The sequence below is a fragment of the Corythoichthys intestinalis genome, chromosome 17, assembly GCF_030265065.1.
Source record: "Corythoichthys intestinalis isolate RoL2023-P3 chromosome 17, ASM3026506v1, whole genome shotgun sequence".
In the NCBI taxonomy this organism is placed as follows: Eukaryota; Metazoa; Chordata; class Actinopteri; order Syngnathiformes; family Syngnathidae; genus Corythoichthys; species Corythoichthys intestinalis.
The window spans coordinates 14,616,481-14,631,073 of NC_080411.1; the positions used below are offsets into that span (position 1 = coordinate 14,616,481).

Genomic DNA, 14,593 nt, shown 5'->3' on the forward strand with positions numbered 1-14,593 from the left:
AAGATACTTAAACTCTTCCACTTGGGGAAGAGAGGGCATGCCACCTTTTCCCGACCGAGGACCACGCACTCAGATTTGGAGGTGCTGATTCTCAACCCAATCGCTACACACTCGGTTCCTAACCATTCCAGTGAGAGTACAACGTTAGGGCTTGATGAAGCCAACAGAACAACCTGATCAGCAAAAAGCAGGGATGCAATACTGAGGCCACCAAACCGGACCCCCTCAATGCCTTGGCTGCACCTAGATCAGGGGTGTCAAACTGATTCAACAAAGGGCAGCAGTGGGTCCATTGCAGGCCTTTGATGACCGGTTTGACACCCCTGGCTGAGATATTCTGTTCATTAATGTTATGAACAGAACCGGTGGCATAGGGCAGCCTTGGTGGAGTCAAACCCTCACTGGAAATGGATCCAACTTACAATAGTCTACACAGACCAAACTCTGACACCGGTCATACAGTGACCCCGGATACTGATACCCCATAGTCCCGGAGTACCCCCCACAGGACTATCCGAGGGACACGGTCGAACGCTTTCTCAAAGTCCACAAAACACATGTAGACTGGTTGGGCGAACTCTCATGACCTCCGGGAACCCTGCTCAGGTTATAGAGCTGATTCACGGTTGTTTTTGCAACAGAATTTCATGAAAAGCAAAACCCCAGATTTGCATACTTTAGGAATATATTTTCAAATAACCATGTATTCAGACTGAAAAAAAGTCTATAATAAATTCTCACAGCTTACCTCATACTCTTTGATAGATCCCCTCCAAGAGCAGCTTTCGTTAATGCAGACCGCCGGGAGGTTTTCCACTTCCCGCCGCACCGCGTTGTCGGGAAAAGCCTTTGAAAGTGTCCCAGAAAAGAAGATTTTAAAATGTCGTAGATTGAAAAAAAAAAAATTGGTGAACAGTCGTGACATATTTAAAACGTGTAATGAAAATAACACATACTGCACATTAAAACACCAAAATATATTTTGTTGTTCTCAACGCCGTTAGCTTAATTCTAATATACAATGGGAAACGCCATTTACATAGTGAAAATTAGCATCACGCCAACTCTTTCAGTCCTGTCATCCAATCATGTGGCTCTTTTCATCCTTCTGCAGTGAGGTGAAATGAATTGATCCCAAATGAAAAAGAAGTGAGTCAAAATCAACAGGAAGTGACCCGTAAATGCCCTAAATTGAACAGGACGTGACCTGGGAATGATCGCTGTCAATGGCGGCCAGTGAGTTAACTTGCCAAAGAATATACAGACTTAAACACTTTGCATGCTAGCCAAACCAAGGAATTAAAAATGCTTTATTCTTGTTCTAATGTTGTTCCAGTGTAACTAGAGATCAAACGACAGGTTTAAAAAAAAATCTTGACACTTTCTTGAGCTAATATTTTGCAAAATATTTGTCATTTACAAATATCATGTTAGCTAAGATGTGACGCAATAAGCTAATACGTCATTACCCGGTCCTAGAGTTAGGTAGTGTTATTGTTAATATCCACTCATTCTAAACATTTTTTAAATATGATTGAGTTTTCATTTTCTTAGTGTATGTACTTGTGTGCAATGAGCTGCACATGTGCGCAATCGCGAAAAGGGAGACACAAAAAGGGTCCGTGACAGTGGGTCGGGATCCATTAAAAAAATAAATAAATAAATAAATGAGGGAAAACTGCAATGAGAGGTAGCCAAACTGTCAAATGGCAACAAGTCAATATCTCGGCAAGCCGCCTAGGATCGGTTTTAAGATACTGCTGATGAGATGGAATTGGATGCAGGTACGACATTAGGAACTCCTCCCACATGTAACGAAACAATCTGACCAGCAGCAGAATGTGACAAAATCATGCCAGTCATCATACTAGCTTCGCTTGGTAGCTAGCACAGCTATTCTCCCAGTCCATCCGCGCCATTCGCATCATCACCTCCAGCATGCGTTGAGCACGTAAAACATGGTACCCTCCGTCAAACATGTACTAAATATTATTAGTGCTGCAATGATTAATCGATTAAATCGAGTTATTTGATTAGAAAAAAGCTTCAAATCAAATTTTGCTGTTTCGAGTATTAGTTTAATTAGAGTGGCGTTGTAATGGTTTGTTTTGAAAGTGTTTGCATTTAGTTTTATTGATTTGGGTGGATACACTGCTCTCTAGTGGCAACAGATATTATGACATAACTCATTTAACATTGCTGAATCCAGCTGCTCCCTGTTAAGGCCAACATAAACTAAGTTTTTGTTTGAGTTAATGTTTTTTTATGCATTTGTGATTTAGTTTATAGGTATATTTGGTTGTTTCTTGCCGGAATACGTGTTTGAACTATTTGTTCAGAATATCCCAAAAAAAAAAAAAAAAGTTAGCATTTTATAGCATTTGAGCTATCGGACTTTTGCTATCCAAGTTAGCCAATTTTTCTCTTGTTGTACGTGGATCCTCATTTATTTTTTATACTGCTTGAGGCTAAGCTCAGGTAATTTATTTTATTTCTAAATGACAGTACAATTCTGCATACTATGAAGAAACACTCGAGTTGTATTGTTGTATTTGCCTCCTAGCATGCATTGCAGCGCTACATATGTAAATAACAATCAAAATTCATGTTCATTGCTAATTATTTCTTCAGTTACTGTTCCAGTTATTTCATTAATTGCTAGCTATAGTATTTGGTAACACTGTGGTGCCATAAAACTGTCATAAGAGTCTTAGACCATCAAAAGAAAGATGACACTGCCATGATCATTAATGAATGCTTATGACAGATGTCATTTTGTGTCATCCGGCAAATTAGCTCACTTTTAAATGGATGTAAAAGAACAGGGCTGGACATACAGTGGTATGAATAAGTTTTTGTCTGAGTTAATGTTTTTTTATGCATTCGGGATTTAGTTTATAGGTATAGTTGGCTGTTTTTTGTGGGAATACGTGTTTGAACTATTTGTTCAGAAAATTATAAAAAAAGAAGAAAAAAAAAGTTAGCATTTCATAACATTGAAGCTATCGGACTTTTGCTATCCAAGTTAGGCAATTTTTCTCTTGTTGTACGTAGATCCTCATTTATGTTTTTTGTACTGTTTGAGGCTAAGCTCAGGAAATGTATTTTATTTCTAAATGACAGTACAATTCTGCATAGTATGAAGAAACACTCTGGAGTTGTATTTTGTATTTGCATTTAATGCTCTTTTGAAAGTGAAATCTTAGCAAGCCTTTGTTCTCCTAAAATCTCCAAAAATTTATTTAGTAACGCATTTATTTTATGTTCCTAATCAGATTCCTCGATTATTCGAACTATAGCTGCAGCCCTAAATATTATAGATTTTTAAATCAATGACAATAATATATGTGTTTCTAATAAAATATTTCAGTAAAAGAGAACAATCGTGGCTTATTAGAGCCTACAAGTCCAAGGATCCCTTTAAAATATTTCAGTTATTTATTTTTTGTCACTTTATTTATTTATATAACATTATATTCACGTTGATGTTCCAATTTGCAAATATGTTGTGAAAAATGTAAAAAATCCTGTTCAATCGATTTTTTTTAACCCATAAATCTAAAAATAACACATTTTAGAGCTGCAATTGCAATACCGTGATCCTGTAAAACATTGGTAGTTTTTCTTAAGGTTATCATACCGTCAAATCTCATACGGGCACATGCCTAGCTCAGACACATGAAAAATTAGAGGTGACATTACTTGTGTGTATAAGTTAAAAGTAGCAGGAGGGTCAGAATGTATTTTGAAGTTTCTATGTGGCATATTTTCAACCGATAATGTACTCACACATCCTTGTTTCAGGACTGACGTGGCCTCTTCGAAAATGTCCTCTTTGATGCAAGCGTTGCATTTCTGTGGTCCGTTACTACAACAAAAATGGATAGGATGTCAATGTCAAGTATTGCCAGAAACAAGAAGTCGACTTTTTAGGGGCATTTTCGAACGTTCCTTTAGCTTTGTCCAATGTTGTCAGTAACGCGTTAGTTAGTACAATGAAGAATATTGTAGTCATGTTAGCATCTTAGCTATTTCCTGTTTCGGTCTCGCGTCACATGTGTTGTGGGACTAAAAGCGTAGGCCAGGCGGATGGACATTCGAGCCGAGTGTTGAGACGTTGCAAGGGAATGTTGATTTGTGGATATCCATGAATGAAGGTGAGTATTTTTCCTTCATTCTGGAGGGTATCAGCAAAAGGTTGGACCCCCTACATCCGCGGCCGTTTCGTAGCTTTGCCGTAGCAACGACGGGCAGTCATCGCTCTTAGTTGGCAAGCTTTGTTTACATCATATGCGTGTTGCACATTTATCCCGTGAGGTGATGTGTTCGTTTAGCATCTGCGGGATGTGTTGTAAGTCCGATTGAGTGTAAAGTGCTTAGTTGCCGCCACGTTTTTTAGCCAAATTGACAGCGTGGTTGTTGAGAGGAGTACTTCCGGGTTGTGCACGCACATCAGCGCCCGCCACCACCTTTGCAATTTTGTGCAGTCAGTTTGCATTGTTTTACATTGGCACTGGTATGCTGTTAACCAGAACCCGAAATTCAGAAGTTTTGACATTAGGCTTAATCTTAGAGTTAGCGGGGTTTAATTGGTAGGTGGAGTTGATTTCAACAAATTCCAAGCAGTTTGTCAGATATTTGTTAGTTTCAGGGCTCCGGTGTGGCTAAACTAGCGCGAAATTCTGATGTTCCCCTTTAAATTCCATTATCGGAAAGTCAATTACATGTGATGTTTTCTGTTGTCATTCTTATGTTGAGGCGGCAAAGGGAGAAAAATGGGTAAAAAGTAACAGATAGATTACTTTTAAAGTAACTTAGTTACTTTGATAATGAAGTAATCAGTAAAGTAACTAGATTACTTTGAGGCGTATTCAGTAATTAAATTACTTTTTCAAGTAATCTGTGACAACACTGGCTTTGTCGCTAGGAAAGCAATCTAAAGGCTCACTCTGTGAGAAAGCGAGTTACTTACAGGTACATGTTGACTAGTTATCAAGAGCAGACGCACAAATAGTCATTTGCCCTAATTATTTTTTTCGATAATTAAATGTCTTTGTTTGAATATTTATAATTTAGGATTTTATCATAGCCGTTTGCCATAATACCAATAAATTAAAAAAAAAAAAAAACTTGGTTGCAGTTCGTTTGTTGTGTTGTTGCTTTCGTCAACAATGACGCAGTGTTTGGATCGTGTCAAGGCTTGCTTGTTTTGAAACACATGGTAAGATTTGTGTTCTTAACTTGGCAATAAAGACTATGCCATGTTGCTTTGACCTTTAAAAGGTCTGTGCTGAGTCATCATCACACACTAAATGTAACTCATAACATCAGCATAGCATTCATGTTAGCATTAGCATCAACTTGAGTCTTTCCATGCTGAAGTTGATGCTAATGCTACCGCAAACTTTTTTTTTTTTTTTTTAAACATACAGTTCATAGCATCCTGTTCTGTATAATTGATTGAAAATAATGTACCGTAATTTTCGGACTATAATGCGCACCCGACTATAAGCCGCCACCCACCAAATTTGACACGAAAATGCCATTTCTTCATCGATAAGCTGCAGTGGACTATAAGGCGCAGTTATGCTCACTGTATTATGGGATATTTACATCAAAATATATTACCCAGTAAAAAATCTTTTGACAGTGGCAAAATAAGACTAAGAGCAAGGAAACCACCATAAAGCTTTGAACCAATTGGCTGCAAAGCTTCATAGCTTCAATAATATTAATTTGGCCATAACTGCTCCCTTGTGGGAGACAGTCAACCTCTGCTGCCACCTGCTGTCAACACTGTGTTCATCCAACATGCCTCCTAGCATGCATGCAAGCACTACAGATGTAAATAACAATCAGAATTCATGTTCTCTGCTAATTATTTCTTCAGTTACTGTTCCAGTTATTTCAGTAATTGTATCTATAGTATCTGGTAACACTGTAGTGCCATAAAACTGTCATAAGACCATCAAAATTATAAGATGACACAGCCATGATCATTAATGAATGCTTATGACAGATGTCATTTTGTGTCATCCCGCAAATTATCTCTTAAATGGATGTAAAAGAACCGGGCTGGACATACAGTGGTATGAATAAGTATCGGAACCTTTTGGAATTTGTCACATTTCTGCATAAAATCACCATCAAATGTGATCTGATCTTTGTCAAAATCACGCAGACGAAAATACAGAGTCTGCTTTAACTAAAACCACCCAAACATTTGTCGGTTTTCATATTTTAATGAGGATAGAATGCAAACAGTGACAGAAGAGGGAAAAATAAGTAAGTGAATCCTCTGCCTAAGGAGACTTTTAGAGCGATTGAAACCAATTTTTACCAAACAATTTAAGTCAGGTCTGTGCCCAGTCACTGATGAGTGGTTTAAAGCCGCCCTGCCCACTATAAAACACACACCTGGTAAGGATTGTCTTGTTGAGAAGCATTGTCTGATGTGCATCATGGCTCGGTCAAAAGAGTTGTCTGAAGATCTAATGTCAAGGATTTAATTTGTATAAAGCTAGGAAAGGATACAAAACCACCTCTAAAAGTCTGGATGTTCATCAATTGACAGTCAGAGAAGTTGTCTACAAATGGTGAGAGTTTGGCACTGTTGCTTCTCTCCCAAGTAATGGCCGTCCACCAAAGATGATGTCAAGAGTTTAGTGCAGAATATTCAGAGAGGTAAAAAAGAACCTTAGAGTGTCTACTAAAGACATACAGAATCACTGGCTCAGTCCAATATCTCTGTGCACACATCAACCATATGTAAAACTATGGCCATGTTCATGGGAGAACTCCACGGAGGAAGCCACTGCTGCCTAAAAAAACATTGTTGCTCGTTTAATGTTTGCAAAAAGGCACCTGGACACTCCACGGAGGTTTAGGCAAAATATTTTGTGGACTGATGAGATCAAAGTTGAATTGTTTGGGAGTAACACACAAAGTTGTGTGATGAGGAAAAATGGAACAGTTCACCAACATCAACACCGTGAAGCATGGTGGAGGTAGCATCAAGATTTGGGGCTGCTTTGCTACCTCAGGGCCTGGACAACTTGCAGTCATTAATGGAAGAATGAAATCAAAAGTTTATCAGGATGTTTTGCAGGAAAACCTGAGGCCGTCTGTCAGACAGTTGAAGCTAAAAAGAGGATGGATGCTGCAACAAGACAATGATCCAAAACACAGAAGTAAATCAACTTCTGAAGAACAAAATACACGTTCCGGAGTGACCAAGTCAAAGTCCAGACTTCAACCCCATTGAGATGCTGTGGCATGACCTAAAGACAGCGGTTCATGCCAGACATCCCAGGAATCTGACTGAACTACAGCAGTTTTGTAGAGAAAAATGGGCCAAGATTAGACCTGATCGATGTGCCTGACTGATCTGCAGCTACAGGAAGCGTCTGGTTGAAGTTATTGGTGCAAGGCGTGGGGGGCACAAAATATTACCTTTTATCTTTGCTTGTATACTATCCTCATTAAAATATGAAAACTTATAAATGTTTGGGTGGTTTTAGTTAAAGCACTGTTTTTTCATCTGTGTGATTTTGACAAAAATCAGATCACATTTGATGGTGATTTTATGCAGAAATGTGAGAAATTCCAAAAGGTTCACATACTTTTTCATACCACTGTAAATGTTGCATAATTTGCTGGATGATACTTAATGTCAATGCCCATGATAGTGTCATTTCATAATTATGGCAGTCTTATGACGCAGCCATCAAATAACGTGTTACCTACTAACCCAAATAAATTAATAAATAAGCCGCACTGGACTATTAGCTGCAGGATTCAAAATAAGGCAAAAAACTAGAGGTTTATAGTCCGAAAATGACGGTACTTGTTTCCTCCTATATGAATAAGACTTACGAGTATTTTGGTCCTAAAGACAAAGAACAAATAACACTGGTTTGTCGATTCACCTAATGGTCAGGTTGAAGCAGTACGAGCAGAAGCGATGGCCGCATTGCGCCTGAAAGGGTCGTCTCAGGATGTTGTGGCAGCACTTGCACAGGTGCTTGTCCTCCAGCTTGTTACCCAGGATCTTCTTGGGGTAACCCGGCTTGTTGCTCTCCATGGACGAGGGGGGCGAAGGGTCCTGGGCGGCCATTCCGTCCGATCGCTCGTTTCACACCTGTGCAGGGCACACCACACGTTTGTTCAAATGGCTATTTCTGGCTCGCCCATATTTGCTTGATTTGTAACTGTTTTGTAATGAATAGGTAAGCATTCCTGTCTCTAGGGGTGTGAAACCTCACGATATGATACGGTTCGTTATTTCACACCTTTCACTCAAAATGGATTGGCCATTAATGGCACTTCCTGTTGATTTCGGCGCATTTACTCGTCTTCCTGTTGATTCTGGGTTACTGAACAGGAAGTTAAAGTGCGTACGACAGGATAAAAAAAAGTCTTAAATGGCATTATTATGTGAATTAGAATCATATTTTGAGACGATTTGACGATATACAGCAATTTGGCAAAGCGCAGAGGAAGAGGAATTAGTCTTTTAATTGCCGTTTAGAAACGCCTACCATTATAGGGCTCTAGCGTCCCCAACAGGAGGATGACGTCAGCAAGGTCATGGTTTCATCTGATTTACAATTCAGTCCATTGAGGGGGAATAATTCAGAACGAGGAAAAAATTTCAGTGGTATGGTCATGACAAATAACAGTCTTGTGCTAAATGGAATATTAAAATATTTAAAATGCATTTATTTAGTACGACATGGCAAAATTACTCCATGAAGGTCAAAACTGTCGACTTCTGCACCTCAGAACAATATTTTATGCCACCTGGGTTAGTCCGGCTTTTGTCATTTCCCTGCCCCGGCTTCGGAGAGTGTAAACAAACCAGGAGGCGTGACAGCTAGCCGACATGCTAACCCGAACGGAGCGGCGTTTCCAGGTCTTATTCTCGTCTTTCGAAGTAAAAAAAACCACAAAAACTACCCCGGACATGTCACACAGCGGCGGGGTTGTCGATTGGTTTCGCCGATCGCCAATCCCCCCAGCGCAAGCGACAGACGTCGTTTCCCTGCTGCCGGCGAAGCAGCTGGAGAATGACCGCCGGACAAACCGGCCGACGTCGGAGGAGCGCATAGCTGCCCGACCCGGACCCAAAGATAGTGGCCTCTTACCAGTGTTCTGCCAAATTTTACACCGTTATAATATTTTCCTCCCAAAGCTTTTGTGGCTGCGAATAAGCCCTCTTTTACATTCAGTTGGACTCTCAATGTTATCCACAGGTGCTAAATACACAAGAAACATCGTAAGCATACATGTTCAACACGATTATGGCATAAATTAATGCTTAACTACACGGCGAAGACGTAAACACTGAAAAAGTGCCGTGCAGTTGTTGTATGCAGCTGGCATGGCAGGATGTGTCTGAGGAGAACTTTTCTACATGTCCGTCCATGATCAAACGTGAGTAAATATTTCTTTGTTTGAAGAAAGTTTGTAGTGTTTACTTTGTAACCGCTGTATTCGTGACCATTTTTAACACAAAGTTTCTGATGGAGTGGAAAATTTGACAGAACAACGGCGGGCATACCATATTAAATGGATGACGATCTTGGCGAAAAGTATAGCTGTCCTAAGCAGCCTGTTTAGAATTCCCCTAAAAAATGATGGGGAAAAAACCCCCCGCTTATTTTTAACTTATGATTATAAATATTATTGTAAGTTCATTTTATTGCTGACATTGCGTTTCGGGTTCATAAACATGTTGTGCCCTCCCCATACCTGTCAACCCGAGGCCGTTGGCAATCTTACAAATAGCGACGTATGCCTTTACAAATTGGTGACTAATCTTAATCTTAAGTTTTATATAGCGTGCAATATGAAACAAAAATAAAATTTAATTTTTAAAATATTAATTTATTGGTAATATTGTCACATATAACCTGGTGCAACCAAAGAACAATCAATATCTTCAGCTACATCATGATGACTAAAATTTAACAGTGACTTTTGTTTAGGGCTGTCAAAATTATCGCGTTAACGGGCGGTAATTATTTTTTTTAATTAATCACGTGAAAATTTTTGACGCATTTAACGCACATGCCCCGCTCAAACAGATTAAAATGACAGTACAGTGTCATGTCCACTTGTTACTTGTGTTTTTTGGTGTTTTGTCGCTTTGTCGTTATGGGTTTCAGCACCATGACCATTGTGTAATTACTGACATAAACAAAGGCGAGCTACTAGTTTGTTTTTTGATTAAACATTTTACAAATTGTATTAAAACGAAAACATTAAGAGGGGTTTTAATATAGAATTTCTATAACTTGTACCAACATTTATCTTTTATGAACTACAAGTCTTTCTATCCATGGATCCCTTTAACAGAATGTTAATAATGTTAATGCCATCTTGTTGATTTATTGTTATAATAAACAAATACAGTACTTATGTACAGTATGTTGAATGTATACATCCGTCTTGTGTCTTATCTTTCCATTCCAACAATAATTTACAGAAAAATCTGGCATATTTTATAGATGGTTTGAATTGCGATTAATTACTTTTTAAGCTGTAATTAACTCGATTAAAAATTTTAATCGTTTGACAGCCCTACTTTTGTTATAATTGTACGTGGCAATTTCTGTCATGTCTTTTGATGGCTGCACTTCATAGCACTTCAGCTCGCAATTCAGTTTGACTTGGAGGTAGTTTGTTAGTGTGTCCAATTATAAATTAAAAAGGTCAATTTCGTCACTTTTCATTCTGCAGACTGCATCTTTATGACGAGTGTTGTCAATCTTACTTTAAAAAATAAATTAATTACAGTTACGAATTGCTTCTCCCAAAAAGTAATTGGGTTAGTAACTCAGTTACCTGAATGTAACAGTAATTAGTTACTTGGCAAAGTAACTGGTGTCACCTTTCATGTTTTTCATTTAAGAAAAAAACAAAACAAAAAAAACATAGTAACCTTTGCTATGTTTGGAAGTCATTTAATTTTGTGAATCAACCGTTGAAGTTGTTAAAATTACTCTCGTTTTTGCATTAGTTCCCTTGTGTGTATTTTCAACATGTGAAGGTTTTAAAACTGTTTCAAGATTTTGCCGATTTAGGAGTATATTAGATAAAAGGTTATTTAGGTTCGCTAGGAAAGTTCCCTACAACAGAGCCTTTCTGAGAAGTCTACTGCTTTAAGATGGCGGCTGTTTCCCAACGCCGGCAAGTGTATCATTTCGCATCTAGTTCATATACAGTGGGGCAAATAAGTATTTAGTCAACCACTAATTGTGCAAGTTCTCCCACTTGAAAATATTAGAGGCCTGTAATTGTCAACATGGGTAAACCTCAACCATGAGAGACAGAATGTGGAAAAAAAAAAAACAGAAAATCACATTGTTTGATTTTTAAAGAATTTATTTCCAAATCATGGTGGAAGTATTTAGTCAATACCAAAAGTTCATCTCAATACTTTGTTATGTACCCTTTGTTGGCAATAACGGAGGCCAAACGTTTTCTGTAACTCTTCACAAGCTTTTCACACACTGTTGCTGGTATTTTGGCCCATTCCTCCATGCAGATCTCCTCTAGAGCAATGATGTTTTGGGGCTGTCGTTGGGCGCAACGGACTTTCAACTCCCTCCACAGATTTTCTATGGGGTTGGGGTCTGGAGACTGGCTAGACCACTCCAGGACCTTGAAATGCTTCTTACGAAGCCACTCCTTTGTTGCCCCGGCTGTGTGTTTGGGATCATTGTCATGCTGAAAGACCCAGGCACATCTCATCTTCAATGCCCTTGCTGATGGAAGGAGATTTTCACTCAAAATCTCTCGCTACATGGCCCCATTCAATCTTTCCTTTACACAGATCAGTCGTGCAAGTCCCTTTGCAGAAAAACAGCCCCAAAGCATGATGTTTCCACCCCCATGCTTCACAGTGGGTATGTTGTTCTTCGAATGCAATTCAGTATTCTTTCCCTCCTAAACACGAGAACCTGTGTTTCTACCAAAAAGTTCTATTTTGGTTTCATCTGACCATAACACATTCTCCCAGTCCTCTTCTGGATCATCCAAATGCTCTCTACCGAACCCTAGACGGGCCTGGACGTGTACTGGCTTCAGTAGGGGGACACGTCTGGCAGTGCAGGGTTTGAGTCCCTGGCGGCGCATTGTGCTACTAGTAGCCTTTGTTATTGTGGTCCCAGCTCTCTGTAGGTCATTCACTAGGTCCCCCCGTGTGGTTCTGGGATTTTTGCTCACCGTTCTTGTTATCATTTTGACGTCACGGGGACTTCCAAACATAGCAAAGGTTACAATGTTTTTTTTGTTTTTTTTGTTATTTAAATGAAAAGAAAAACATGAAAGGTAACACCAGTTACTTTGCCAAGTAACTAATTATTCTTACATTCAGGTAACTGAGTTACTAACTCAATTACTTTTTGGGGAAAGCAATTTGTGGAGGAATGGGCCAAAATACCAGCAACAGTGTGTGAAAAGCTTGTGAAGAGTTACAGAAAACGTTTGGCTTCCGTTATTGCCAACAAAGGGTACATAATAAAGTATTGAGGTGAACTTTTGGTATTGACCAAATACTTATTTTCCACCATGATTTGCAAATAAATTCTTTAAAAATCAAACAATGTGATTTTCTGGTTTTTTTTTTCACATTTTGTCTCTCATGGTTGAGGTTTACCCATGTTGACAACACACACTTTCAAGTGGGAGAACTTGCACAATTAGTGGTTGACTAAATACTTATTTGCCCCACTGTATGCTGATATCAATAATTGTTGTATCGTCATATCATGAGATTATCGTGAGCCTTGTATCGCAAATCGTATAGTATCGTTGCTGCTGCTGACATATTTTTTCCTGGTTACAAATACAAGGGAAAACGTTTTATTATTAATGGTTTACATTTGTTCTTGTTTTCAGTGGCGCCCCCAGGGGGTGGCCAGGGGTGGCCACCCCTATAAATTTGTTGGCCACCCCACTGGCCACCCCGTTTGCCACTAAATCGTCAATTGTTGTAGCATCAATTATGCATTTCATCCCAAATTCAAATCTGCTAGCACCTGTTTTTCCCCAGTAATTATATTGTTTTGTTAAATGTACACCTTCTGCCTAATATATACATAACCCAATAAAACAAAATTGTTGTGGAACTCAAAATGTTGACTGGACAGTTGACTGGACTATGCACATTAAATCATTAGTAACTAGGAGTGTCAAACAAATAAAATTTTTAATCGAGTTAATTACAGCTTAAAAATTAATTAATCGTAATTAATCGCAATTCAAACCATCTATAAAATATGCCATATTTTTCTGTAAATTACTGTTGGAATGGAAAGATGAGACACAAGATGGATATACACATTCAACATATGGTACATAAGTACTGTATTTGTTTGTTATAACAATAAATCAACAAGATGGCATTACCATTATTAACATTCTGTTAAAGCGATCCATGGATAGAAAGACTTGTAATCCTTAAAAGATAATAAAATTTGTAAAATTTTCAATCAAAAAATAAACTGGTAGCCCGCCATTGTTAATGCGAATAGATATTTCCACAATGCTCATGGGTGCTGAAGCCTATAAAATCAGTCGCACCCAAGCGCCAGCAGAGGGCGACAAAACTCCGAAAAACACAACAAGTACACATTTCACTGTGCTGTCATTTTAATGTTTGAGCGGGGCATGTGCGTTAATTGCGTCAAATATTTTAACGTGATTAATTTAAAAAAATAATTACTGCCCGTTAACGCGATAATTTTGACAGCCCTATTAGTAACATCAAATATTACATAATACACCAAAGTATATCAGTAGCCGTGTCCTTAAGTCTTTCTTATAGTTTTCCCCCTGAACTTTTTACTACAATAATATAATGAAAACCTGAAATTATGGGTTTTAGTTTTGGCCACCCCAAGATTTTGAGTGGCCCCATCTGGCCACCCCTATGAAAAATTTCTGGAGGCGCCACTGCTTGTTTTTGACTGAACTGGGCGGATTTTACTATCATTCCCATCTGGAAACCCGGATAATATCATATTCAAGACCATTCCAAGACCATTGAATCGTATCTTATCCTATCGTGAAATTGGGGATTGACTGTACACCCCTAATAGTCAACGTTACCAACTGTGAATTTGCCATTGAACGGAGCATCTGTCGTTTTAAAACATCAACAGACAGTCCAATGTTTGGCTAGCATCTACCAGCTAAGCCTTTTTTTCTTGTTGACGTGCCGCCTCTATTGTCTCCTTGTTGCTAAAATAAGCTTCCCCGAATCACAAGAAGACCAAGTGGTACCCCGGAGGAGAGAGAAGGCGGAAAGAAGAAGGGGAGGAAAAAAACTCCCCTCCCGCTTACCAGCTTCCTGCTTCGCTCTTTACTGAGCCGCCATCACCATAGCCGTGGCCTGCCAGTTGTTATCCGCTCGGCGCTGTTCAAATGCACGTCGACGGCGGGTTTCTTCCTCCCGCCACATAGCGACGACAAGACGGACGAGCGCTCCGGCAGCGGCGGCTGTTTTCGTCCAGCGACGCCATTGCTTTCATCCTCGCGACACCGCCGCCCGTGACGTCACGCGGCGGGAAGAGAAGAAAAGAAC

General features: G+C 39.2%; 1 protein-coding gene across 1 annotated transcript in view; it reads right to left on the reverse strand.

The window, feature by feature from the left end:
• The window catches only part of LOC130905547 (TNF receptor-associated factor 2-like), a 36,841-nt gene extending 22,270 nt beyond the window's left edge, over positions 1–14,571 (reverse strand). Inside the window, exons 1-4 of the mRNA XM_057819060.1 lie at positions 14,353–14,571; positions 7,929–8,140; positions 3,790–3,868; positions 749–847 (exon numbers count right to left, since the gene is read on the reverse strand). Of these exons, the coding sequence (XP_057675043.1) occupies positions 749–847; positions 3,790–3,868; positions 7,929–8,116 (366 nt within the window). The 5' untranslated portion in view covers positions 8,117–8,140; positions 14,353–14,571. The remainder of the gene's footprint in view (positions 1–748; positions 848–3,789; positions 3,869–7,928; positions 8,141–14,352) is intronic.
• Between the last annotated feature and the right edge of the window lie 22 nt (positions 14,572–14,593).